General features: G+C 36.7%; 1 protein-coding gene across 2 annotated transcripts; it reads right to left on the bottom strand.

Moving 5' to 3' along the window:
- Positions 1 to 361: 361 nt before the first annotated feature.
- On the bottom strand, positions 362 to 23,884 carry LOC119559656 (casein kinase II subunit alpha). Of its 2 annotated transcripts, none has more exons than XM_037872707.1 (2): positions 23,735 to 23,884; positions 362 to 1,635 (listed from the first exon to the last, which is right to left on the bottom strand). In XM_037872707.1, the coding sequence occupies exon 2, from the start codon at positions 1,497 to 1,499 to the stop codon at positions 489 to 491; it is 1,011 nt and encodes a 336-aa protein (XP_037728635.1). In that variant the 5' UTR covers positions 1,500 to 1,635; positions 23,735 to 23,884; the 3' UTR covers positions 362 to 488. The 2 variants fall into 2 exon arrangements, with proteins under 2 accessions (XP_037728635.1, XP_037728634.1); XM_037872706.1 differs by lacking the exon at positions 23,735 to 23,884 and adding an exon at positions 23,106 to 23,233.
- Between the last annotated feature and the right edge of the window lie 498 nt (positions 23,885 to 24,382).

Here is a 24,382-nt window from a genome sequence, read left to right on the forward strand (position 1 = left end):
ATACCAGACTTTGTATTCACCAGACTCGAAAAATCTCGTTTAGCCTCGTAAAAATAATTTAACTCTTCTTAATCAATTAAAATGCCTAAGCCATAAAAGCTATAATGGGCCATTGGGATTGACCAACAACATTATAGTTGTATTATTCATACAATATAAATAAAATCTTCAACAAAATGGAAAATAGTTAATCACAGTATAACGTAATTTAAAAAAAAAATACAAACAAATTTGATTAGAATTAGAATAAGATATTTGATTAAAACACCGATATTAGAATATTCTGGAAAACATGAATTTTACTATAAGGACTTCGTGTATTTTGGTTTATTTCCCTATAAAACAGATCAATAAATCGAGCTTTTTAAGACAGTAGCTTATTTTATTTTATTTCTCTTCGGAGTTTATATTTTTTGTAATTGTTATCATAAATGTTAAATGGCTGCTATCCCGATTTCGAAACACAGTATTCATCATAGTGAAAGAACTTATTGCTGATTATTGGGATTCATTTGTCCATTGACGATAGGTAAAAAATACGGATGAGCCATAGCTTCGCGAGCTGTGAGTCGATCAACGTGATCATAGCGCAATAGTTTATCTAGAAAATCTAGTGCTTCTGGAGAAACGAGGTGTTGGTTGTCAGAATGAACAAACCTTTCCCATCGTTTTCGTGAGTGACGTTGTAGAATGTCGTGAAATCTTGGATCTAAGTCAATATTGTATTTATCTAAATATGCGTAGAGCTCTTCGGTGCCCAGCACCTTAGCAATGCGTACCAATTGATCATAGTTGTCATGACCGTGGAAGAACGGCTCTTTTCGAAATATCATCGATGCCAACATGCAACCCAGTGACCACATATCAAGTGAATAATCATACATCTGGTAATCTACCAGTAATTCGGGACCTTTGAAGTATCTTGACGCCACCCGCACATTATACTCTTGGCCGGGATGATAAAATTCAGCTAGTCCCCAATCAATAAGGCGCAATTTTCGGTTTTCGTGATCGATCATAACATTATGAGGCTTCACATCGCGATGCATTATTCCCATGCTGTGGCAGTAGTCGAGTGCCTTAAGAAGCTCAAACAAATAGTAGCGAATCTCATAATCAGTTAACGTTTGATAAAGTTGCTTAAAATCTGTGTTATTGACGTGTTCAAAAATTAAAGCCGGAGTCCTGGATACTGGATCCTTTACAACGGCCAACAGTGTAATTATATTAGTTCCTCCACGCAAGTTCTCCAAAATTTTTATTTCACGCTTAATCTTCTTCTTTTTCACAGGTTTCAGAATTTTGACAACGCACTTTTCTGTGGTCGTTATATTAATAGCCTCAAAAACCTCAGAATACTTTCCACGTCCTAATTTACGGACCAGTTGATAATCGTCTTGATTGCCCCAATCAACGACATAGTTTTCATAGTCCCAATATTCATCTGGCTTGTGCGCATTCACATCTGTGTACACACGAGCCGCACTGGGAAGCGTCATTTTTTTTAAATTGTCCTTTTTTTCTTCTTCTGCTTCGAAATTCAGTTTGGGATGTATAAGTAAGTTCTTGTGAGTCGATTCTGTTTTTAGTCTACTGGTACTGGTCCTAATAGCAATATTAATATTGTACAACAGTCTGAAAAAAAGTAAGAAAACCTTAATCAGTGAATTGTATATTAATCGGAATAAATAAATATATGATTGGTGTACACAAAAGATTCGCTGGACACAAATAAAATTCCAACATGTGACTGTATTCATGGTAGCCACTGACATCATAAGAAAACAAGGAAGTACGCTATAGTCGAGTACCTCGACGATCAGATACCCGTTACTCAGCTAAAGGGACACAAGGGAAATGGAGATATGCAAGCAGCAAAGCGAGACCGAAATGCGCCACCTACCCTTGATCTCAATATATGGTTATGTGGGCGGTAGACAGATTTAAGCGTTATGGACGTTAGAGTGGGCGTGGCAAATTTTTTTGAAGTCAATCGATAGGTATTGACGAGACTAATACATTTCACTTAAAATGTTTTATCTAGCATGGAAATTGTGGGGGCCACAGGGTTGGGCGGTTTGTGGCCGTTAGAGTGGGCGTGGCATATTCGCGTAACAAACTTGCGCTGCGCTCAAGCCTACGAAATCAAAATCTGAACTCCCAATTCTCTATCTTTGATATTTTCCGAGATATCCACGTTCATATTTACGATTTTTTGAAGTTTGTGGGCGTTAAAGTGGGCGTGTCAAACTTTTTTTGGGTTAATCGATAGGTATTGATAAGAACAATTCATTTCAGTTAAAATTTCTACTCTAGCATCAAAACTGTAAAAACCACAGTTTTGGGCGGTTTGTGGACGTTAAAGTGGACGTTAAAGTGGGCGTGGTACGCTGCTGAGACAAACTAGCGCTGCGTAAGCTCAGGAATCTGCATGTCAAATCTCAATAGCCTAGCTCTTATAGTTTCCGAGATCTCAGCGTTCATAAGGACGGACGGACAGACGGACATGGCTAGACCGACTCGGCTAATGATCCTGATCAAGAATATATATTCTTTATGGGGTTGGAAACGCTACCTTCTGCCTGTTACATACTTTCCGACGAATCTAGGATACCTATATCTAAATACTGTAGACAATACGAAATTGGCGTAATATAAATGAAATGGTCGTGTTCTACAAATAATTTTGGGGCTATTCAATAATAAAATATGTGAAAAATGTTACCATTCGACCATTCGATTAAGCGTCGCTTGTGAACAGATGTGTTTACTTTTGTGCTCTGAGTTTTTGTCTTAATCGGAGATTTTTTGCGAGTTTCTTGTGGTTGTTTTTTAACAAAGCTTTGCCTAATAGTTGTGTTAGTGTTTTTGACTAGATCCCCCAGTAAACGGGTATGTGGTTATAGTTATTTTACCATTTCTATTAGATTTGTTTAATCTCCTAGCTTTGTTAGTGTAATTTTACACTCACTAATCTTGCTAAAACTCTTTTATTCCCACTCTCTTTCCCGCTCTATATTACAACTGTGACTTAAACTCTCTCGGAACCTGCCGAATTTCTGGTACACTTTTGGTGTGCTATTCTCTTATTCTCTCTCTCTTGCTTGCTTTACATTGTAACTGTTCGTGCGTAAAGTTGTCAGTGTCCCACAAGCAACGCTCAGTCGATAGAAGATTTATTCTCTCGTGCTCTCTTACATTTAAATTAATACGCGACCTCGAGCTCTTATTTTTTTTTCGTGTTTTGTGCCTTTGTGGTTTTGGATTTTGATCCCAGTGCCAAATTTACTTGAGGTATTTTTCATATTTTATTTTATTTTATTTCATCTCCTTTAAATGGCTCTTGTCTGCTGTAAGAAAAATTGTACTCTTTCGTCTTCAACTAAAGACCCTTTTATTTTCTGTTGGCTCTGCGAATCGATGATGCACGTTAAATGCGCAGGATTTTCTGGCAGTCAAAGACTTCATTGATCTGAATTCTGGTCTCATGTGGTCATGTGGATCCTGCAAGGAAATGGTAGTTGAGATGAGCGGCTTTATGAAGCAGACTCGAGACAGCCTTTTTAATCTCTCAGGGGCTTTTAAACAGATCAATGAGGGGTTCAATTCCGTTTGTGCCCAATTTAATAATAAAAAATTACTAACTGAGTCGCCTAAGCGCAAAAAAGCCAGCTTAGCGGCAGTTAATACGGTCACGGTATCCTCCCCAAATCCGAACCTGGTAGCTGCAGCAGTTTCTGTCGACACTGGGGTAAGTGAACCAACTGCGAATAGGGATACAGCTGATTCAGGTGGAGTCACTGTTTCTCGAAGTCTGGTGGTAAAAAAATCTTCAGTGCTGGCTACGGTGCCGACCGTACCTATAGGTACAGAAGGTACCGTTTCTGGCTCTCAGCTTAGTGTGGTTCAATCTGCTGCTGAGGGACGTAAGAAACTGTCAGTTGTTCAACATAGGAAGCAATTATTTGTTTCTAGATTCACCCCAGATACCACATCTGAGGATGTTTTGGAATTTATACGTGAAAAATTCCCATCCGAGAATATTTCAGTTGAACAATTTCGATTTTCATATGCACGTAGTATATCCTCTTTTAAAATATTTGCACCGCCTGATATGTTTAAGGTACTACTTTCTGAATGCTTTTGGCTTAATGATGATTTAGTAATAAAAGAATTTGTTCCCAATAAACCGAGAACAAATAACAGACCTTCCACTGCGCCAAAAAACTAAAAAGTTTATTTTTGGCTTATCAAAATGTTAGGGGACTAAATATGAAGCTACCCAAGCTTTATGCTGACTCCTCTGCATTTACTGATATCTGAGATATCTGACTCTGAAGTTCTGTCAAATAACTTTAATGCCTATAGGACCGATCGCTCCTCACGTAGGGGAGGCGGTGTGCTGATTGCCGTTACCACTAGCCTAACATCCGAAAAAATGCACTATGATACCCCTAACGAAATTGAATTTGTTAGTGTGAAAAGTTTCCTTGCAATCCTTATCCATTTTTGTTACATGTTCCTATATTCCACCTGGCTCTGATTTAATAATTTATGCGCACCATCTGTCTGCCATAAAATCTGTTCTATCCCCTCTTTCTAACAGAGACCTTTTGATTGTTTTGGGTGACTTTAATCTCCCTGATATTTCTTGGTCTCCTCCTACTGACTTACTTGTCGCCAAACCCTTATCCGTCCATGATTTTGTAGATGGCCTTTTAGAATTATCGTTACAGCAAGTAAGCTTTATACGGAATTCATTAAATAGACTAGATTTGATCTTGTGTTTGTTTCAGACCCGTCTGAAGTCACGGTATCTAGAATTTACGCTCTTGTTGTACCTGAAGACCGATATCATCCAACAATGGAATTGACAATCTGCCTCCCCTGCGTTGATACCCTCTCTCCATTAGTTTCTCCAGCTAAAATGAGATGTTTTCGAAAATGTGACTATAATAACTTATCGATATGATTTCTCAATATAATTGGACAGACTTGTACAATTGTATGGATATTGAAAGTGCCACTGAACTATTCTATATAGTGTTTAATACTTTTTTTAATGAATGCGTTCCTGATAGGCTTCCTTTAAAGCTAAACAGGTCTCCTTGGTTTACCAATGCGTTTCAAAGACTTAAAAACCTTAAAACTAACAATTATAAAAAGTATCGGGTAAGCCATTTGATTTTTGGAAATATGTGGTTGCTCGATCGGACCTTAATGTTCTCAATAGTCTTTGCTATTCTATGTATTTAAGTCGATGTAAATTCGAATTTTCAAATGATCCGAAGCAGTTTTATAACTTTGTTAATGCCAAGCGTAAGTCGTCGGCATTGCCTTCATCTGTACGTTTTAACTCAATGGAGGCATCGACGTATTCTGAAATTGCTGATTTATTTGCCGAGTTTTTCCAAACTACTTATAGTTCGGCTGCTTGGTCAAATTCTAACTACTCTAATCCCTTAAATAGGGCAAATTGTATTTTTACCCCTGAAATTACGGAAAGTTCTCTCTTAAGAGACTTAGCAACAACAACGCCAACTTATTCTCCCGGTCCAGATGGACTCCCCGGGTGTGTGCTTAAGTTTTGTGCGTCAACCATATGTAAACCGATTCTTAAACTTTTTAATTTGTCTATTTCATCATCAGTTTTTCCTACTATCTGGAAGGACTCTTTTATCATTCCACTTCACAAAAAGGGTGCGAAAGCGGATGCCCAGAATTATAGAGGTATTTCCAAATTGTCGGCAATTCCTAAAGCATTTGAACGTATTATTACTTCTCATTTGCAACATTTATGTTCCTCGCTAATATCACCGTGTCAGCATGGTTTTGTTAAGCGAAGATCGACCACCACCAACCTTCTTGAATTGTCATCTATTGTAATTAATGGATTTAAGAAAAAAATGCAGAATGACGTTATATATGCAGATTTTAGTAAGGCCTTTGACTCTGTCAACCACTCTCTTCTATTATTCAAATTAAATCAGCTTGGGTTTCCATGTAAGCTATTAACTTGGATTTCAAGTTATTTGAATGGTAGGACTCAGAGGGTCATATTCAAGAACGCTGTTTCAAAATTGATCTACGTGACATCTGGAGTGCCTCAGGGTAGTCATTTGGGTCCTTTGCTGTTTACTTTGTTTATTAACGATCTTCCCTCTACCATAAAACATCTCGTGTACTAAAGTATGCTGATGATGTTAAGCTTTGTTTATCATATAACGATATAGCGTCGGGTTTCAACTAACAGTCAGATATCGATTGTTTTCAGGGATGGTGTGAGTATAACCTTTTAAATTTGAACTGCCTTAAATGCAACGTTATGACTTTTTATAGGGGTACTCCTACTTTTGTTAGTTACTCTCTTCAAAATACGTCACTCGACCGTATATATTCCGTTAATGACTTAGGCGTTCTTCTGGACCCAAAACTTAAATTCCGTCCTATTTTGGAATATTGGTCTTCGGTTTGGAGTCCACAATATCAAGTGCACATTGACCGTATTGAGTCGGTACAAAAAAAATTTCTTCTTTTTGCCCTTCGTAGTTTGAACTGGGATCAAAACGTAAGGCTACCTTCCTATCAGAGTAGATTACTATTGCTTAATTTACCTACACTTGTAAATCGTAGAACAATGCTTGGTACTATTTTTATACAAAATCTTATTAGAGGTGGTATTGATTCTGTAGAACTTGTAAACCACCTAACTTTCAATGTCCCTGCTAGACTAACACGAAATTATTATCCCCTAAATTTGCCACGATGTACATCAAATTTTTGTCTGCACGAGCCCTTTCGCGTTCTATGTAAAAATTATAACAACCTTTACCATTTAATTTGCACATCAACCTCTATCCCGGTATTAAAAACTAATATTTTAACTCATTTGCTTCATTCTTAGTTGCTTCTATTATTTTCATTTGTGTCCCGTCTCTATTTGTTTTTTGTATCTTCCTCGCGAACTCGCAACAAGCACGTGCTTGGTGTCGTTGGGCCACATGTTTGTACTGCTCGTAGTGCATCATATTATATCCGTTACTCGTAGAGTAAAAGGCCATACTAGATTCGTCGAAAAAGTATTCAACAGGTAGAAGGAAGCGTTTCCGACCTGCTAAAGTATATATTTTCTTGATCAGGATAACTAGCCGATTCGATCTAGTCATGTCCGGTTTTCCGTGTGAAAGCTGAGATCTCGGAAACTATATTATCTAGAATGTTGGGATTAAGCTTTCAGATTCTTGGACACCCTGCACAGCGCATTTTTTTCGGCAGGGTGTCACACCCTCTCTAAAGCCCATAACGCTAAAATCCGTCTAGCGCCCACATTTTCTACTTGTTCTATTTGAACAATTTTTGGCATGTAGATGGGTACTGAAAACTAAAACAAAACATAACAGTCTAGAAAAGGGACTTGTACTCCAAAAATGGAAAACAAATTAACATTGAAACAAGAAAGGAAGTTAACTTCGGCAAGCCGAAGTTTGTATACGCTTGCAGTTATAATTATTAAATTTAAAAATACTAAAAATGATTTTCCCAATAGTATAAGATAATATGTTAAAAAACACCGAAGCTATAATTTGTTTCATATTATTTTTCCACCAATTTTCCGATCGTCCCTATGCCAGCTATATGATATAGTCATCCGATTTTGATAAAATTAAAATCGAAATTCAGAACTAATTAAAAATTGTTATTTCCAAGCGTGGGAGTTTATATGTTAAACAAGGAAGAACGCTATAGTCGAGTACCTCGACTATCAGATACCCGTTACTCAGCTAAAGGTACCAAAGGGAAATGGAGACATGCAAGCAGCAAAGCGAGACTGAAATGCGCAACCTATCACAATATATGGTTGGGCGTGGCAAACTTTTTTTGGGTCAATCGATAGGTATTGACGAGACTAATACATTTCAGTTAAAGTTTTTTATCTATCATACAAATTGTCGGAGCCACAGGTTTGGGCGGTTTGTGGGCATTAGAGTGGGCGTGGCATATTCGCGTAACAAACTTACGCTGCGCTCAAGGCTACGGAATCTAATTCTGAGATTCCAATTCTCTATCTTTGATACTTTCCGAGATATCCTCGTTCATATTTACGATTATTGTTTGTGGGCTGTTTGTGAGCGTTAAAGTGGGCGTCAAACTTTTTTTTGGGTCAATCGATAGGTATTGATGAGAACAATACATTTCAGTTAAAATTTTTATTCTAGCATCAAAACTGTAGGAACCACAGTTTTGGGCGGTTTGTGGGCGTTTGAGTTGGCGTGGCACCCATTTCGCTGCGCAAGAAGCTCAGGAATCTGCATGCCAAAACCCAATAGCCTATCTCTTATAGTTTCCGAAATCTCAGCGTTTATACGGACAGCATTCCAGTCACCAGCTATAATTAAACGGTTTGAAAATACGCTGAAAAGTTGCCCAAAACCTTGAGCAGACCAAGGAGTATTGCAAGTGAGACCGGACAAAAATAGCAGCCCCTTCTCGAAGACGGTCGGAGAAATGATTGGCCGTCAATAAATCATATCCAAAAATTCTGAGATCTTAGCGGCTGCTGAAATGCTTTTCGTTTATAAGCATCACATCAATTTAATTAGCGGTAACATGGTGCTCAAACTCGAGACTCAGGTAAAGGAATGTCGTAACTAGACATGACTCCTGATCTTAGACGCATCAGAAGGCGAACTGCCGGTGAACTAAGTTATAAGAAGCGCCATAATTTTCATCATCATTGATTTCATCTGGTCAATACGGGAGCTAAGTATTTCAAAGCCAGCACTAGACGAAGGAGCTTCAGGTGCGCGTTGTATTAAATTGGAAGTGCTAGAACCAGAAGATGGAAAAGGTAGAGCTGGGCTTCAAGCATTCTGAGCAGGTAGAGGGACAAGTACAAATTTAATTAATGGTTGTTACTTGGTTGTTCCAGATTTGCGACGAGCAATTGCTTCCAGAAAAGCTGGACATTTGCGGTAGCCTGCACTGTGGTTGGAACCGTAATTAATGCACTTAAATTGATCCTGAGACCTACCAGGGCAAACAGGGTTCGAGATTCATGATTAGCACCACAGTTAGTTTTTGTGTGTCCAATATCCTGGCAATTATAACACCTAACAACTTCATCTCAGCGTTCAGGAGGGACTATAGTATTTGACTGATAGGCCAACGACTTAATATCGTAGATTTTAACATTATTTGGCGACGACTCTCGCTCAACAAAGAATATATTGGGTCTGTAACTATTGCTCTTACCAGGGGGCTACTATAAAAAATAGTTATGTAATTGTAAGGGTAGAATGGACCCAACCCATGGATTTTAGTTAAATAATTGTTTTTAAAGTTATCCAATTATCCCATCCAAAAAAAATTTTTGATAAGCAACATATAAAAATTAATTTCAAATTGCAATTTAAATTTGCACAGTGAAATCCATCTAGCGTGGAAGTATATTAAAGTCTTTAGAGAATATACTTTAAGTAGTCTTTACATTTAGGAGATTTGCTAGACCCAGTTGGGAATTATAAACAACATATTGGAGAAAATTTGTATTTATGTTTGCATACTTTTGTGTGGAAGATTTTACGCTAGTATAGTTACTAAACTAACTGCGTTGGTCAATTTTACCAACCAAATATTGGGTGTGAATAGACCATAGGTCAGAACGGAGGGGTAAAATGCAGAGCATTAACCTAATCGGAATAATTGAAATCTGTATGAGGTTATTGAAGAAAGAGGGGGCGACAAAAAGGAGAAATTGTTTAAATTGTTAATTATTCCATGGAAACAGTTCGCCACGCACTCTGCTCTTCCTCAGCGCCGTCAGTGCTGGCTTGGAAGTACCTGCGGGACAGCGTAAGGTACCACAACAAGGTGAGGAAGCAGAAGAGTGGAAGTGCTGGATGAGGAGATAACTTTTATATGATTTTATGTGTACTTTCAAGGAGGGAGGAAAAGGGCCGCCCCAAAGAAGCGAAGGCTGGATGATGATGGCTAACCAGCCGTGGCCATGTATGACATGCTGGGAGACTTCCTGCAGCATCAGCGGGTCAACTTGGTCTGTCCGTATGAACGCTGGGATCTCGGAAATTATAAGGGCTAGAATGTTGGGACTTGGCTTGCAGATTCTTGGGCTTCCTGCGCAGCGTAAGTAAGGGTGTCACGCCTACTCTAACGCCCACAAACCCATGATATTGATTTTTATTAAGTTGGATGAAATAGGGCACAGAAAATGAGAATAATTACGAGTCTAATGCTACAAGATGTCTTTATATACTAATCGGAAGAGTACTCAGATGTAATTCAAATGACAAAATTTTATATAGGTTATTGTAGTTGTTACATATTGCACGAAAATGTTCATGTTGGGCATAATTCGACCTGCACAAAAGCAAGCGCAAAGGTCGGAATGAGCAAGTAAATCTTGATGGAACGTTTAAGCCCATGTAGGAAAGAGGCGATTCAGAGACAACAAGACACAAAAGAAGCTTATGATCAAACTTTATGGCATTGCAAGTTCTTTGGTGTTGTAATGACGGCAGTCTACCAGAATCCAGATTACGCAGTGCAAGGATCAGAAATTGCTTTTGTACAGATTCGATAATGGTTTGAGGCTCCTTATACTGTGGACTCCATACACAGGAATAATATTCCATTGCATACAGTGTTTCGGTAGTATACAAATCGTACAATTTTTTGGACCATCGCTTAATAAAAGCTAACACCCTTGGCTTTGTTTTCCATTGCAGTAATATGACTATTGAAGCATAGTTTATGCTCGAAAAGGACTCCAAGGTCACTCGAAGTAGTAATGCGGTCTAGGTTGTGATTGCCAAAACTATAGGAGACAAGATCCGGGGAGGAACGGTAGAAAGTCATAAGATTGCATTTTGCATGGTTTAGGAAAAGGAGATTACTGTCGCACCACTTCTGAAATTCGATGAGGTAAAATTGAAGGCGTGAATGAAAGTACCAATCAGAATAGGAGAAACAGACTTCAACGTCATCGGTTTACATAAAAATAGAAGAGTAATATATAACTTGAGGTAGGATCGCTTATAAAAAGTATGAAAGGCAAAGGTCCAAGGTGGCATCAACATTATGAGATAGCTCATTCATAAAAATAACTCGTTGGGTGCGATTTGATAAACGACTCATTTTTATGAGGAGGAATTATGTAGGACTCATACCAGATCATAGGCAGGCAAGGCAATGTGTTATCGGAAATAATAGATTTTGCGCACAGTATTTAAAAATGCACCATGACACTTTATCAGGACCAGCTGAGTATGAAACTTCAATAGAGAACAATCTTTCCAAAATTATCTCTGTTAAAGGGGATAAGAATATGTTTTTAGCGTGCGGTATATAATAGGAATACGGTGTAGTGGTGTTGGACGGTTTAGAAGAATAAGTTGACTGGAAAAAAGATGCAAATAAATTGGAGATCTCGGGATCAGAACTTTTCGAAGGGACGGAGGAAATGAGTTAGATTTTCGTTTAGAGTTAACCAAAAATCTATGCGGCAGTTTTCTTTACACTGTAAAAGGTCTTGATTATAGGATGGTCTATTTTCAGTAAGGAATTGGGAGCGGATGGGGAAAAGTCCGATATTTGGTATTTTTGATAAAGCCTTGATTTTTTGTTTTTTAGGTACGACAAATGTTTGGAAAACCACGGGGGCTTGGAAGAAGGGGAAACAGCTAATGGTGGGCCAAAAGCTTCCAAGGCCGGATAAAGAAAGTTGTAAAATTGTAGGACAGCGGATCCAAGTCTTGGAAGGCTAAAAAAAAAAAAAAAATAACCAATCAATCCTCGAAGGTTACAAATTTAGACCAGTATAATCTGATTTCCGAAAACATTTTATCGGACAAGATTGTAAGATTGGTTTAAAAAGCTCAACAGATATACATAGGAATGAAATTGCCAGCAGTTCCAGACGGGGGGCAAGGTGAAACTTCCGTAAGAGGTCACTACGAGATGCAACGAGCAGCATCGAGCAGTCGAGTACGATCTGCGTTAGCAGACTCAGGAACGGTAGCAGTAGCTGTACCTGGGTCATCATTCCTTGAGGCGTTGGGTAATACTTGTTCATATGTATTGCTATTGATCGGCGGAGCGGAGATGTTCAACGGCGTACGAGGCTCGGAGGGCGGTGCGATGTCGGCAATGAGTTCAACGTTGAGTTAATTATTGGAAATTTTCCGTCTGGGTCATTTGCTTTGAAGTTTAAGGCCCAGAAATGTAGATTCGACGTAACCAAATGTCAGTGAGGACATTAAATTGATACCGAACCTTTTGGAACTTCTGGGAACATTTCTGGGCGATAGAATGACGATAATACACATTTTACAAAAACAAAGTTATTGGGATAAAAACTGTCTTCCAAATGACTTATAGAAGTTGAAAAGAAGATAGAATGGAAAAATTCCTCGGTTCTCCCTATAGAACCACGCTGTTATTTTCGACCGACCGTCATTTCGTTTCGCGATTTGTATGTGTTTAGTGCGGTTTTGTATGAAACTTCTTTACTTACAAAATGTTGCTTTGTTTTTCTAAATGTTTTTAGTTGTATAACAATAAAATGTCCATCTTAACAAAGGGTGCGAAATTATGTGCTTTGTGTGAAGCTGTATAAATATTTTAAACTAGCTGTGGACATTACATTGCGTGTTACTGCGGAGAAACGCAGCATCAAAAGGTTTTCCACATGTTTGATTATAAAGTTTATTTTTATTTGACTGAGAAAAAACAATTTTTGGTTCTGTTTCCTTTAGATATGGCTATTAGTAAATTTCTTATGTCAGCGGAGCTATTATTCAGCAGCATTTCCTATAAGCCAGTCACCGTGTCTACAAGCGGTCAAGGCCATTATAAGATAAACAAATGCAAAATATTGCAAAACAAATAAAATTAATATTTTGTATACCCTTGCAGAGAGTATTATGATTTCAGTCAGAAGTTTGCAACGCAGTGATGGAGACGTTTCCGACCCCAAAAAGTAAATATATTCTTGATCAGCATCACTAGACGAGTCGATCATGTCCGGCTGTCAGTCCGTTTCTACGCAAACTAGTCTCTCAGTTTTAAAACTATCGGGCTGAAACTTTCCCAAAAGTCTTCTTTCTTTTGCAGGTAGTATAAAAGTGTTGTTTTTGTAACATATAACCTCCTACGCTTGGAAATAACATTTATTAATTAGTTCTGAATTTCAAATATACTTTTATCAAAATCGAACGACTATATACCATAGCTGCCATAGGAACGATCGGAAAATTGGTGGGAAAATAATATGAAACAAATCATAGCTACTGTGTTTTTGACATATTATCTTATACTATTAAGAATATCATTTTTTGTATTTTTAAGAATTTCGAAGTAAATTTAATAAAACTCGGACGACTGTAAGATATGGCTGTCAAAGAAACAGTTAGAGAAATAATGATGACAGTTAGAGATAACAATGATAATGATAACTATTATACCCTTGCAGAGGGTCTTATGATTTCGGTCAGAAGTTGGCAACGCAGTGAAGGAGACGTTTCCGACCCTATAAAGTGTATACATTTTTGATCAGCATCACTAGACGAGTCGATCTAGCCTTGTCCGCTTGTCCGTCCGTTTCTACGCAAACTAGTCTCTCAGTTTTAAAGCTATCTTTCTTTTGCAGGTAGTACATAAGTCGGAACCACCCTGATCGGACAACTATATCTTATAGCACCCATATTAATTAATAATAATAATAATTAATAATTATTTTAGATATATCTTTGGTTTTTTTAACATATAACCACCTACGCTTGGAAATAACATTCTTTAATTAGTTCCGAATTTAATTTGATCAAAATCGGACGACTACAGTGGTGCTCATAGACTTAAGCCACTGCCACTACCCTAAACTGTTTTCTTAATAACTTTTTATACCCGTTACTCGTAGAGTAAAAGGGTATACTAGATTCGTCGGAAAGTATGTAACAGGCAGAAGGAGGCGTTTCCGACCCCATAAAGTATATATATTCTTGATCAGTACCACTAGCCGAGTCGATCTAGCCATGTCCGTCTGTCTGTCCGTCCGGATGAACGCTGAGATTTCGGAAACTATAAGAGCTAGGCTATTGAGATTAGTCGTGCAGATTCCTGAGCTTCTTACGCAGCGCAAGTTTGTTTCAGCAGAGTGCCACGCCCACTCTAACGCCCACAAACCGCCCAAAACTGTGGCTCCTACAGTTTTCATGCTAGAATAAAAATTTTAACTGAAATTTATGGTTCTCATCAATACCTATCGATTGACCCACGAGAAATGGGATTTCAGATTTAGATTCCGTAGGCTTGAGCGCAGCGCAACTTTGTTACGCGAATATGCCACGCCCACTCTAACGCCCACAAACCGACCAAGCCTGTGGCGCCCACAATTTTCATGCTAGATAAAAAATTTTAACTGAAATGTATTGGTCCTGTCAATACCTATCAATTGATCTGAAAAAAACTTTGCCATGCCTACTCTAACGCCCACAAACCGCCCAAGCCTGTGGCGCTCACAATTTTCATACTAGATAAAAAATTTTAACTGAAATGTATTGGTCTTGTCAATACCTATCGATTGATCCAAAAAAAAACTTTGCCACGCCCACAACGCTTAAATCTGTCTATCGCCGGTAGGTGGCGCATTTCAATCTCGCTTTGCTGCTTGCATATCTCCATTTTCCTTAGGTCCCTTTAGCTGAGTAAAGGGTATCTGATAGTCGAGGTACTAGACTATAGCGTTCTCTCTTGTTTGAACATATTTATTTTGGCCTGAAATTTTTTGCATTTTGCCACACTGTTATTTAAGCAGCTGATCGCAGTAAGAAATGACAAGTAGGAATTCGGGGGTTCCCAAAAAATTCAATAAAAGTCAAAAAGGAGTATTGCGCTCTGCTCATATACTTAAGCCACCTTGAGCTAAAATTGTCAAACTTGTGTTTTTTCCGGGAAAGTTGTGCTAGTTATTTTCTAAACTAAAATATTTAATATAAAATACGTTTCCCAAAACAATTTGACCGCTATGGCTTAAAATAAAAATCCGGCCGAAAGAAAGCTAATATGGGAACATTACGGAAAAAAACACAAGTGTTCTACAAATTTGTAAGACTACATTTTTCGCCTGGCAAAGTAAGAAATGCCATTGCATTTTATAAGAAACATGGAACCTGGAAAAATATTCCACGTGAAAGGCCCAGAAAAACCACTTTAAACGTCGAAAGACGGATTTCCAGAATCAGTAAAGCCGATCCGTTCTTGACTTCGACGCAAATCAGAGGTCAAATGGTGGCAGATTATGGCGTGAATGTGTCGGCACAGACCATAAGACGGCTAAATGAATTCGGGTTATATGGACACATTGCCCAAAAAAAGCCATTGCTGTCCATTAAAAATGTTTAAAAGCGCCTTCAATTCGCCAGAGAGCATATTCAAAAAGGTCCCAATTTTTGGAACATGATTGTTTGGAGCGACGAATCCAAGTTTAATGTCTTTGGGAGTGATGGTAAACCATATGTACGACGTCCTCCCAACAAACAATTGGACCCCAAATATACGAAAAAGATCGTTAAACATGGTGGCGCTTCGATTATGGTCTGGGGCTGTTTCACCGCATCGGGCGTAGGTCCCCTAGTGAAGATAGAAGGCATTATGAACGGCGAAATGTACGGGGACATCCTTATTAACAATTTATCTGGAGAATATGCCAATAATTTGCCACTTGCCTGGATATTTCAACAGGACAACGACCCGAAACACACCAGCAAGATAGTCAAGTCGTGGCTTAACCAAGAGGCAATCAATGTTTTGCAAAGGCGACCGCAGAGCCCCGACTTGAACCCTATATAGAACTTGTGGGGAATTCTTAAACAAGTCGTTGGCCAAAAAAAACCAGCAAATAAAAACGATACGTGGCGAATTTTGCAAGAAGAGTGGAAGAAAATCACCCCTCAACAGTGCGCACGTCTTGTGGATTCAATGCCAAAGCGTTGCTCCGCTGTTCTTAAGCAGAAAGGTCATCCCACTCAATATTAAAGTAAATTAATTAAAAGTATAAGGAATATTGGGTAAATTTTAACTTTTTCAACCATTTTTTTCCAGGTGGCTTAAGTATGTGAGCAGGACATTTTGGAGATGGTCACAGATTTTATAAGTTTTTCGTTGAATTTATATTTTTATAACTTGGTTGTTCTTCTATTAGAACACTGATATGTAGAACTTATGTGTTGGAGCTGTGAAATAAAAACTTTTCTTAATTTTCGTTAGTCTTGTGGCTTAAGTATATGAGGAGCACCACTGTATATCATCGATCGGAAAATTGGTGGGAAAATAATTTGAAACAAATTATAGCTTCGGTGTTTTTTGACATATTATCTTATACTATTGGAAGTATCATTTTTTGTATTTTAAGAATTTCGAATTAAATTTAATAATTATATCTGCAAGGGTATACAAACTTCGGCTTGCCGAAGTTTACTTACTTTCTTGTTTATTTAAGATTTTCCAATTGTGAAAGCCTCTTCTATGTATCTTCTACAAGCGTCTGTAAAGTCATTTCTGAGTGACTTCCAGAAGTTACTTCGGCGACACTTCCACAAGTAACAAGAAGTGACTCCCGTCAGGAAAACGCGGACGATCGTTTTCTACCTTCTAGAAGTCACTAAATATTTCCATCCGCGATAGAAAATGCTTGCCAGGGTTTAATGCGTACACAATGCACAATTGTAAGGGGGATTCGTGTGTATGTGTGCGAAAGGGCGGAAATATATTTTGGACAAAATGTAATTTTTATGATTTTGTTGGAGCGAGAGCCAAGAACTTTGAAAGTGGAAAAGGTTTTTCTGCGAAGGGCTTTCAACTTGGTCAATGGTCATGCAGGTTTAAGCGTCGATAAGCAAAGAACATAACTTGTTTTATAATATTTTTTTATTCCCTTGCAGCAACTTAGTGAAGGAGACGTTTCCGACTCCATAAAGTATATATATTCTTGATCAGCATTACTAGAAGAGTCGATCTAGCCATGTCCGTCTGTCCGTCCGTTTCTCCGCAAACTAGTCTCTCAGTCTCAGTTTTAAAGCTATCGGGCTGAAACTTTGCCAAAAATCTTCTTTCTTTTGCAGGTAGTCGGAACCAGCCTGATCGGACACCTATATCTTATAGCTCCCATAAGAATATTCGGAAATTTTTTTTTTATTAATTCTTTGGTGATTTTTAACATACACACCTGATCATATTAATAGGTACACACATCAAGTCTGTCTTAAAGCTAACAAAATATAGATTTATTCATTGTTTCAAACTTAGTATTTGTTCTCATTGGTTCTTTAACTATTTGTTTTTAATAAAATAAACTTAACTGTAACATAGGATAATAATATAACATAAAAGAGATCATTTTGTGTTTCAGATACGATTTCAGTGTGATCATAATAATAGGTACACTTCATGTGTTGGTAAGAAAAAAAATTTTAGTTTCCATTTTGTATTATTTTTTTAGGTAAATTAGTATTTCCTTACTTAGTATTCAGTGTATCCATCTCTATTTTGGGCCTTTACTGCTATTCTTTTTGGCATACTTTTAATAAGAGCCTGGCAGGTCTCTACTGGTGTCTCATACCACAGATTTTGGACACCTTCCCATAATTTTTGTTTATTTGAAAATGAATGGTCTCATAATTTTGTTAAAAATGCATTAGAAAGAAAACCAAGACAGGAAACCCGTGGAAGGCCACTAAAAACAACAAAAACCCTTGACCACTACATAGTAACTTTGAGCAAAAAGGACCCATTTAAGTCATCGAAGGCTATTGCAGCCGAAATTGGGAATTCAGTTAGTGCTCCAACTATCCGAAGACGACTACAAGATGCCAACCTACCAGGAAGAATTGCCGAAAAAGTCCCACTTATGCGCAAAAAAAATATCACCATGAGGCAAACTTTTGCAAGGGACCACAAAGACCGGGTAGGATGCACCGGGGAGAAAAAATGGTGAAACATATTATGGAGCGATGAAACCAAGATTAATTTGTTTGAAAATGACTGTGAAAGGAAGTTTCGACGCTCTAACGGAAAGGAATTCCATCCACGGTTTACAAAAAAAAACAGTCAAACATGGAGGTGGCAATATAATGGTATGGGGTTGCTTCTCCTGGTACGGCGTAGGTCCAATTTATCAAACTACGAACAAAATGAACGCTGAAGAGTACAAATCCATATTGGAAACAGTTATAGTACCGTATGCTAAGGAAAATATGCCATTACGTTGGGTATTTCAGCAAGATAATGATCCAAAACAGACATCAAGGCTGTTATCTAAATTTTTCGAGGACCAAAAAGTTGACGTTCTGAAGTGGCAAGCCAATCCCCCGACCTTAACCCCATTGAAAACTTGTGGGGAGACTTAAAAAAAAAATTGGCGAAGCATTCATTTTCAAATAATCAAAAATTATGGGAAGGTGTCCAAAAACTGTGGTATGAGACACCAGTAGAGACCTGCCAGGCTCTTATTAAAAGTATGCCAAAAAGAATAGCAGTAAAGGCCCAAAATAGAGGTGGATACACTGGATACTAAGTAAGGAAATAGTAATTTACCTAAAAAAATAATACAAAATGGAAATTAAAATTTTTTTTCTTACCAACACATGAAGTGTACCTATTATTATGATCACACTGAAATCGTATCTGAAACACAAAATGATCTCTTTTATGTTATATTATTATCCTATGTTACAGTTAGGTTTATTTTATTAAAAACAAATAGTTTAAGAACCAATGAGAACAAATATTAAGTTTGAAACAATGAATAAATCTTTATTTTGTTAGCTTTAAGTCAGAGTTGATGTGTGTACCTATTAATATGATCAGGTGTGTATAACCTCCTACGTTTGGAAATAACATTTTTTTATTAGTTCAGAATTGCGAATTTAATTTGATCAAAATCGGACGACTATATCGTATCGCTGCCATAGGAACGATCGGAAAATTGGTGGGTAATTAATATGAAACAAATTATAGGTTCGGTGTTTTTTTACATACTATCTTATACTATTGGGGATATCCTTTTTTTGTATTTTTAAGAATTTCAAATTATTTAAAAAAATCAGACTATTTTTTTAATATCACTAAAGCTAGAAACAATCCTTAAAAATTTTTACGCGTTGTTACTAACATTTATATTTTACAAAATTATTTTATTTAAAAGCTAAAAAAGAATCTGAAAGAATAAAGATTGAGCATTGCCAGAACCAACGACTTAACTCAGTGAAGGGCTATCGAATCAAAACAGTCTTAAATCGCAATAATAACCCGTTTGAAATACATTTAAAATATAAATTTTAACTGTTTCATTATCTTTTCCATTTTTCAATGGCAACTACTTTCAATTAATTCAAATATACATCAAAACTAACAAACTCTTAAAAGTAAAACAAAAAAAACAATAATATGGAAATACACGAAAAAAATAAATTAAAAGTTTACTCCTGGATTCGATCCCCATACAAGCTTAGATTGGTAGTCAGATAGCTTCAATCCGATAAAGAAATATATTTAAATAAAACGGAAGCATTGCCAATGTTGTAAAATGATACCATTCCAATGCTCTTCTTACACCGTATATACCAAGGTTATACTATACAGCAAAATAAAAACAACTATTAAAAAACCATCACAATTTTATACAAATATGGTAGTTCTTACCATTATTCCGCCAGGCTAGGAGGTCTAAGTCATAGGGTTTTCTCACCTCTAAGTTTAGGTCTGCTAGCGTGAAGACCACTCCTTATGGAACATGTGCCTCACGAGGTTTGATGTATTCCAAAGCATTTTATTGCGCTAGGAAAAAAGACTAGCGACGAAGACTTTTACTTCCCTCGGCAACTTATAAAAATCGGTCAAACAACTTACCGAAAAACGCATAGCGACAATACTTAGAAATTTAGAAAAAGTAGCGTGCGTACACGTCCATACCTTTCAAAAATCAAAATGATGAAATTTTAAAAATTTATTTTCATATAATGATTTGTCCACTGTTTGTCCTAACTATAATATTTTGAAAAACGGAAAACTATAGAAAACATATCATATTTCACTTTTTTACCTACACACAACAAAATTTGGTTAGTTAAAATGACCACTGCACACATTTTAGTAACCATAGCAAGTTTTACTGTATTACACTATTAAGATAGTTACGTTCACGTGATGTGTGTATTTGGTTGTTGCAATTGTAAACAGTTAATTAACTCTCAAAGATAGTTACCCAAACGTAGTCTCGTACACCTAGAGTCCCAAGCTAAACTCTGATAAGTTAAGACTTTACTTAAAACAAATACGCTCTAAAGTCTTCAACGTACACTAGCAGGGTGTCACATTTAAAAAGTGCATTTTGATAATTCCTATTCATACCCGTTACTCGTGGATTAAAAGGGTATACTAGATTCGTCGGAAAGTATGATCAGGATCACTAGCCAAGTCGATCTAGCCATGTCCGTATGGACGCCGGAAACTATAAGAGCTAGGCTATTGGGATTTGTCATGCAGATTCCTAAGCTTCTTGCGCAGCGCAAGTCTGTTTCAGCAAGGTGCCACGCCCACAGCCACGACCCAAAAAAAAGTTTGCCACGCCCCCTTTAACGCCCAAACCTCAAAAAATCATAAGTATGAACGCGGATATCTCGGAAAGTATTAAAGATAGAGAATTGGGATTTCAGATTTAGATTCCGTAACCTTGTACGCAGCGCAAGTATGTCACCCGAATATGCCACGCCCACAAACCGCCTTTGGCGCTCACAATATTGATGCTAGATAAAAAAATTTTAACTGAAATGTATAAGTCTCGTCAATACCTATCGATTGATTGCCAAGCCCACTTTAACGTCCATAACGCTTAAATCTGTCTACTGTCTAACAAAATTATAAGACCATTCATTTTCAAAAAACAAAAATTATGGGAAGGTGTCCGAAAACTGTGGTATGAGACACCAGTAGAGACCTGCCAGGCTCTTATTAAAAGTATGTCAAAAATAATAGCAGTAAAGGCCCAAAATAGAGGTGGATACACTGGATACTAAGTAAGGAAATACTAATTTACCTAAAAAAATAATACAAAATGGAAATTAAAATTTTTTTTCTTACCAACACATGAAGTGTACCTATTATTATGATCACACTGAAAACGTATCTGAAACACAAAATGATCTCTTTTATGTTATATAATTATCCTATGTTACAGTTAAGTTTATTTTATTAAAAACAAATAGTTTAAGAACCAATGAGAACAAATATTAAGTTTGAAACAATGAATAAATCTTTATTTTGTTAGCTTTAAGTCAGAGTTGATGTGTGTACCTATTAATATGATCAGGTGTGTATTATCCCATGAAAAAATTAGATTTTAAAGTTTTAGAACGATGTAAAGGGTCGTGACGATCGCAAATTTAACATACAAAACTTCTGACATTAAATTTTGTGAATGTGCTAATTTAAGGAAGTGTATTTAACTTTTGATCGGATCACCGGATTTTAGTAAATGAGGTGTCATTCGACGCGAGTTTTGAGTAAAAATACAAATAGGCTAACTTGGGTATTTATCCCCAACAGCCTAACAGATCAAGTTTTCTACAACTTTTTACCTTTTCACTTTCACCGATATTTCCCCCAAGCCAATTGATTTTCGTAAAGTTTTGGTATTTAATCCTTTTAGTTTTAGCGATACCTTTCAATTAATGTATCACTCGTTACGATCGTTACGATTACCCTCACAGTAGATTTTCACTTTTTCATGTATACATGTACATATACATATACATATGTATATAGTAGAGTAGTCGCCTTTGGTCTACTGCCGGTAGACCAATCGAAATATAGAAAAATTCAACTTTTTGATTTTCAAAACTTTTTGAAATTTTATATTTTGGAGACTGAATGTGGACAAAAAAACTAAAATGTGGACAAAAGTGGATTAACGATGAACGAAGGTTTACGTTTTTAAATTTCATTTTACCCGACCCAGCTTCATTAAGCTCTGGAAGCATGCATTCGACCAATTTTCGTTTGAATTGATATACTTTTTTCATATGAGTCCTCACTGACTAAATGTTCATCCGATTAAATACGATTTTTTTGCACCCAACAGAATTCCGAACACCACAATACCCACCTAAAAACTAAGGCTAAGCTGCCGCGGTTTTAATATGGATTGTGCATGTACGGAAGAACCAAGGGGAAGCCTGTTTTTATTTTTGGGAGCGACTCATTCAAAGAGTTAAGTTGTACCAGGACGTCAATCCAAAGTAAATTTTTAAAGTACGCTTATGGCATTATAGAATCAAATAACCAAAGGAAATGTTTTTTTCAGTGGAAACATGTTTAAAAGATTTTATCAAACATGACGAAGGCGTTAGCAAAATTTTTATTTTAAGTTCTAACACTAATTTTAAGGATTATGTTGCCTGCAAGAAATAAGATGCGGCACGTACAGCCATTTTTATTGTATATTTAGTTTTAAATGTTACTTATTGGAAATAAAAATAAAATAGAACAAGTCAATATAATCTAATATTAAACTCTATGAAACTGCAAGCTAATTTTGTTGATATCTTTTTTAATTTAGGAGATATTTAGCCTTAAATTTAATTCTACTTCTGCACGAAATAAGCCGAGAGCCTCTGTACATGGGTAATACGTAAATTATTCTAGATAATTTGTACTTTCATTTGATACCTTGGTCATTCAAATATTCCTTTTAAATACACTCCCATGTACATATGTATCTAGCGTTAAGTTAAAAGTGTAAACTGCAAAATTTACGCTGTAAGCCACTATAATTCCCACATAAATATTAGCATAGGAGATAGAGCAAAAGTCTTGAAAATTCAGTTGAAAATGCTGGCTGTGCCAATAATTAAGTTCATCACTGTAACACGCTATTTCTGACGTTTTATTATCTGCATTGATCTTTTTTTAAACATTCAAGGATTACTCTTCAAAACATTACAAACAGGGGTGCTGCAAAATCAATTCAGTCGGGTAAAATTTATATTGATGCACTCACGATGATGAATCTTAAAAAACATGCCGGAACAACATACCTAAACTTAAAAGGGTGCTCATAATAACTAGGCGGTTTCCCAAAAGCCTTTGGATGATAGCTGCGTCCCGCAAAGTATCCAATGAAAATTCGACAATGAACGCCGGGTACGATCCTCAACGATTTCGACTAAATTTATATAATATTTTAGAGATGCACATATATATATTTTATATTTACCTGCATATATATAAATACATAGATTTAAATGTCTGTGTGTATTGTGTGAATACATTTACAAAAATTGCGAGTTCCCTGCAAATTTGTGAAAACATATATACGTATACATATATACATATGCATGTGTAGGCATTTAATTTTAAATTTAAATGTATGTATTTAGAAACTGATAAAATAAAAATATACACGCACCAATATTATCATAATGATTCGCGATCGAAATTAAGAATAGAATTAACCGGTTTGTGGTCTAAAAAAGAATAACACGCAGATTTTCAGCTGTACATCCATATGTAAGATGCATAGCCATTTCACATAAAAAGTACAGAATAATTCATTAGTTTTACACGCATTATAATTGTATTATAAAACATGGCATCCAGCGTTAACACACTTTGAATAACTTTTAGAACAAGACGCGTGTTTAAAAATATACGTCATGGTACTTACGTCTTTGTAAAAGGCAGCGTGGCTGGTTAGAGTGACAATATTTTAAAAGGTTAATCTAAACCGCTGTCCATTACAGAATTGGTGCTGCATAACAACACAAAAGGTTGTCAAGATGGAACAACAAATCATCAACTTTCCAGAAACAATGGAACTGGAACGTAATTTTTTTTTATTTTTTTATTATGGCCAGTTCTGGTTTTGGGTTAATGCCTAGTACACAGATCGGCTGAGAGTTTCACTAGTCGAAAAATCATATTCCTTGTAGAGAAGTTTTCAAAGTTCATGCATGTAGCATGGTGTTACTATCAAGCAGCTGGGCTTGTTGACAAGCGACAAACAAACCAATTCGAACAATTTAAAAAATAAAAGTCTGCTGGTACACACAAAAATTAAAATAAAAATAAATGGATTGTTCAACGAATGTTTTTAATTATGTAAATTAGTAGTTAAAAGCTTCCCACGGGTGCCTCGTCATCTTTTACGCGCCATCTTCAATCCTGCTCCGAATCCCAATAGTCAAATTGGACCTATAGGAAGTGGAAGCCGGATTGGGAACGAGGTTGTTCCCTATATAAGCGAGAGCGTCCTCTATCACCGCTTTTAGCCAAGTACTTACATCGACGAAAACCGCGAGCTAACCATAGGAGT

This window comes from Drosophila subpulchrella, unplaced genomic scaffold (genome assembly GCF_014743375.2).
Source record: "Drosophila subpulchrella strain 33 F10 #4 breed RU33 unplaced genomic scaffold, RU_Dsub_v1.1 Primary Assembly Seq28, whole genome shotgun sequence".
Classification (NCBI taxonomy): domain Eukaryota; kingdom Metazoa; phylum Arthropoda; class Insecta; order Diptera; family Drosophilidae; genus Drosophila; species Drosophila subpulchrella.

Bases quoted from the DNA above. Each gene is read 5' to 3' on its own strand.
- LOC119559656 (XM_037872707.1), bottom strand. From the start codon at position 1,499: ATGACGCTTCCCAGTGCGGCTCGTGTGTACACAGATGTGAATGCGCAC.